The sequence below is a fragment of the Trachemys scripta genome, unplaced genomic scaffold (assembly GCF_013100865.1).
Source record: "Trachemys scripta elegans isolate TJP31775 unplaced genomic scaffold, CAS_Tse_1.0 scaffold_28, whole genome shotgun sequence".
In the NCBI taxonomy this organism is placed as follows: domain Eukaryota; kingdom Metazoa; phylum Chordata; order Testudines; family Emydidae; genus Trachemys; species Trachemys scripta.
The window spans coordinates 191,677-195,121 of record NW_023260513.1 but is presented as its reverse complement, the minus strand read 5'-3'; the positions used below and the strand labels follow the sequence as shown (position 1 = coordinate 195,121).

The 3,445-nt window shown below is 51.4% G+C and overlaps 1 protein-coding gene across 1 annotated transcript; it reads right to left on the bottom strand.

The window, feature by feature from the left end:
* Positions 1-413: 413 nt before the first annotated feature.
* Positions 414-2,443, bottom strand: LOC117870378 (N-acetyltransferase 8-like; the record flags this gene model as incomplete). Its single annotated transcript, XM_034757513.1, is given in 4 exon segments — positions 414-524; positions 1,808-1,962; positions 2,189-2,383; positions 2,386-2,443. Coding segments are annotated over 4 exon segments (519 nt in total), but the record flags the coding sequence as incomplete, so codon positions are not given.
* Between the last annotated feature and the right edge of the window lie 1,002 nt (positions 2,444-3,445).

Sequence of the window (3,445 nt, the reverse complement as noted above, 5' to 3'; positions counted from 1 at the left end):
CTTAGTACCCGCTCTTTCTTTTCCGTGTGCAATAGGCAATCTAAAAGTTGGCCCATGTCTTGCCAATCAGGATTATGAGACTGGAAAATGGTACGGAATCGCCTGTGAACGACATCCAGGTCGTCCCTAAGGCGAGGCGTAGTGGTTTGCCAGTTTATTTATTATTATTTATTTTATTATTATTTATAAGATCTTCAGTGGTAAAGGGGACATGAACATAAAGGTCTACAACATTCCCATCCATTGTAGGGACTGGGATGGTCCAGAGGGGTGCTTGGATATTAATTACCTTTTTTCCATAGAGTGTCCCCTTCCTTGTATGGGACGGATTAAGGATGGGAACAGGCAGGGAAGTAGTGTACCCACTGCTGGTGGCTCCACTAGCTGATTCGCTGACCTGCATTGTGGTGTCCTCAATCTTTGCTGGTGGGATCTGTCTCTGTAAAACTGCTGCCCCGGGCTCCGTTGAGGAGGGTACTGGGTCCGCCACAGTTGGTAATGCTGCCGCCGGGGGTGGCCGTGGTCTAGGGCAATACATGGGGGGGATATCCTCCCAACAATCAGCTTCGTGAGGGGCAGAAGCTTTCGGGAATAGAGGGGCCTGAATCTGTACCTTCTTCAAGCGACGATGAGCATCATCGTCCCACAAAAACCAATAGTCCATTTGCCCCGGCGCTTGGTTTTCCAATGTCAGGTGCAAGGGGGTTAAATGGGTAGGAATATCAAAGGAGCCATACTCGGGCCATGCAGTCCCCAGGGCTGGCCAATCCTGGGTGCAAAGTTGTAAAAAACGCTTCCTTGACATCCCTTTTTGAACACCGGGTAAGGGCCATTTGCTTAACATATAATCCAAAGGACTATCCTTTGAGGGTTTTACCAGAGACCCACCCATCTGCCTGCTGACACACTAACAGAGAATTACACAGAGAACAGAGGGAATTATGACCTAATAGGATCCTATTACAGGAATTTCTACTAATACTGGCCTCTACAGGGGACGGGACAGAAGGATCCCAATTCGACCTCAGAGCTTCATCGCACGCGATGGCTTCCACTCTGAGGAATTACGAATGAGAGGCTCAGTTCTGTCCACACACCTAACACCCAACGTATGAGACAGAAATTCATTAACCGGTTAACCAGAACAGAACCAGACCAGAACCAGAACAAGATGGTATCTCCTTATCCTATTAGGGCTCACCTTATCGGAACACGAACCCCAGGGGCCGTGGTGACGCAGAGAAAAGGGGCAAAACACCCCATTGGTGCCGTTCCCAGTTCGCTGCAGCCATCCGGAGTCCAATGTCCGAGCTAGGAGAGTCCCGGCAGAGTCACCAGAAACTGTCACCGAAATATCGGGTCCACCTACCTGAGAGCCAATAACAGCCAGACAGGGATAAGGAAGAGTTGCTTTATTCTGCAGAAGAAAGGAGAGCTTTGCACCTTAGTACAAAAACTCTGTCTTACACACATTTTACAGATCCTTTATACACATTCAGACGAAGGCCCTTGCCGTGTTAACATTTGATTGGTGGCTGCCAGACCTGTGCTTCTGCTATCTGGTCAGTGAAAACCGGCTTGGGGCTAGTTCCCTCTGCCTCAAGGCAGAGGAGAGAAGACAGTTTAAAAGTTCAGGCTACTGTGTAGTGAGGTATTTGCTTTCCCCTAGTGGCCACTGAATGACATAAGGGGTGCTAGCTGTTAAGGGGGGGTCACTAGTAACTTTCACAGTAATATCCTCGAATATCTTTCCCACTAGCTTTTTGGAAAAGACATGGAGATCTCTCTGAACCCCAGGCTCCGGTACAGCCTCTGGCCCTCCAGATTCATCATGGATCACCGCCTTGTAGCCACACTGCTGGGCAAAGCTAAGGACTGTCCCGGACAGCGCTCTGGCAATGCCCCTGTTCCGATGGCTCTATCTGACCGACAGCCGTGCCAGTTCCAGCATGCGCTCACCGTCTATATAACGCAGTGATTCTGAAACTTTTTCACTGGTGACCCCTTTCACATAGCAAGTGTCTGTGTGCGACCCCCCCTTATGTAAAAAAGTGTTTTTAATTTATATTTAATACCATTATAAATGCTGGAGGCAAAGCTGCGTTTGGGGTGGAGGCTGACAGCTCGCGACCCCCCCATGTAATAACCTCGCGACCCCCTGAGGGGTCCCAACCCCCAGTTTGAGAACCCCTGATATAATGGGACGCGGGCTTGGCAGATACAAGGGCCACCACTTCCCCTTCAGACTCAGCCACCCAGAAATGGGACTCTTCCCTCTCTATGTAGGTTTTCTGTACATCCCACAGGTCCTCCCTGAGACACCGCTCTACGTACTGAACATAGTACGAGTCCATTAGAAGCCAGCCTGCAGCTAACAGGACGGGGCAGCCAGCAGAGGAAGGAGGAGGGAGCCGGAGCTCAGGACCACCACGAGGCTCACACCCAGGAGGAACAGATGAGCCAAGGGGAAAGGATAGGGTTAAATATAAAGGGGACTAGGAAGGAACCAGGGCTAAATGTTGATAACTAAATGACCCCCAGATAACCAGAAGCTCCCTTCGATCAGCCCGTCCCCTCCTCTCCAGCGATTCTGGGTCCCACCAGCAGCATAGGGACGAAAAATGGAGGTGTCACCCCAGTTAACCAGAATGGAGGTGTCACCCCAGAGTCTCCCCAGGCCTCGGAGAAGGGAGGGTGGGCAGCCCAGAGGGTCCACCCATGCTTTGGGGATCTTTAACATCAAGGCCTGCGGTTGCTAAATCAAATAACATAGCAGGTCTGCCCACTGCCTGGGTGCAATGTGGGCCCTCGGGTGACCGCCTTTTCAAAATGCAGAAATAGGACACTTACAGGAGCCCCGCCCCCCCTGTGGTGCCACCTCCTGCTCCTCCTTTTCCCCCATGGCCCCGCCCCCTGGCCACACCAGAACCCAGAGCCAGGCCATGATAAGAGCCACCCAGGGAGCTCGGGCTGTGGTGGGGAGCATTTTGGGAGGGTGCTAGGAGGTCTGGGATATGGGTGGTTGGATTCAGGCCTGCATAATGCAGTGTAGATGCTGAACCCCCAGGTTGGGACCCAGGGTTCAACAATTCCTAACCTGGGGTTACAGATGAGTGTAGACGTTCTAGCCCTAGGTTAACAAAGCCGGGTCTGCTAATTCGAGTTCTCTTAACCCTGAGCTTACATTGCTGGGTAAACATACCCTAAGGCCCCGAGCCTGCAACCTGCTCACATGGATGCAGGCTCCACCCACGCAGAGAAGTTTGCAGAATCAGGACCTTAGATTGCGAACTTCTTACTGCAAGAGACGGTTTCATTTATGCCTGGTGTGGGACCAAGCACATTGCTGGCATGTACCAAATAACCTGATAGTATCAGAGGGGTGGCCGGGTTAGTCTGGATCTGTAAAAGCAGCAACGAGTCCTGTACATGCATCCGACAAAGT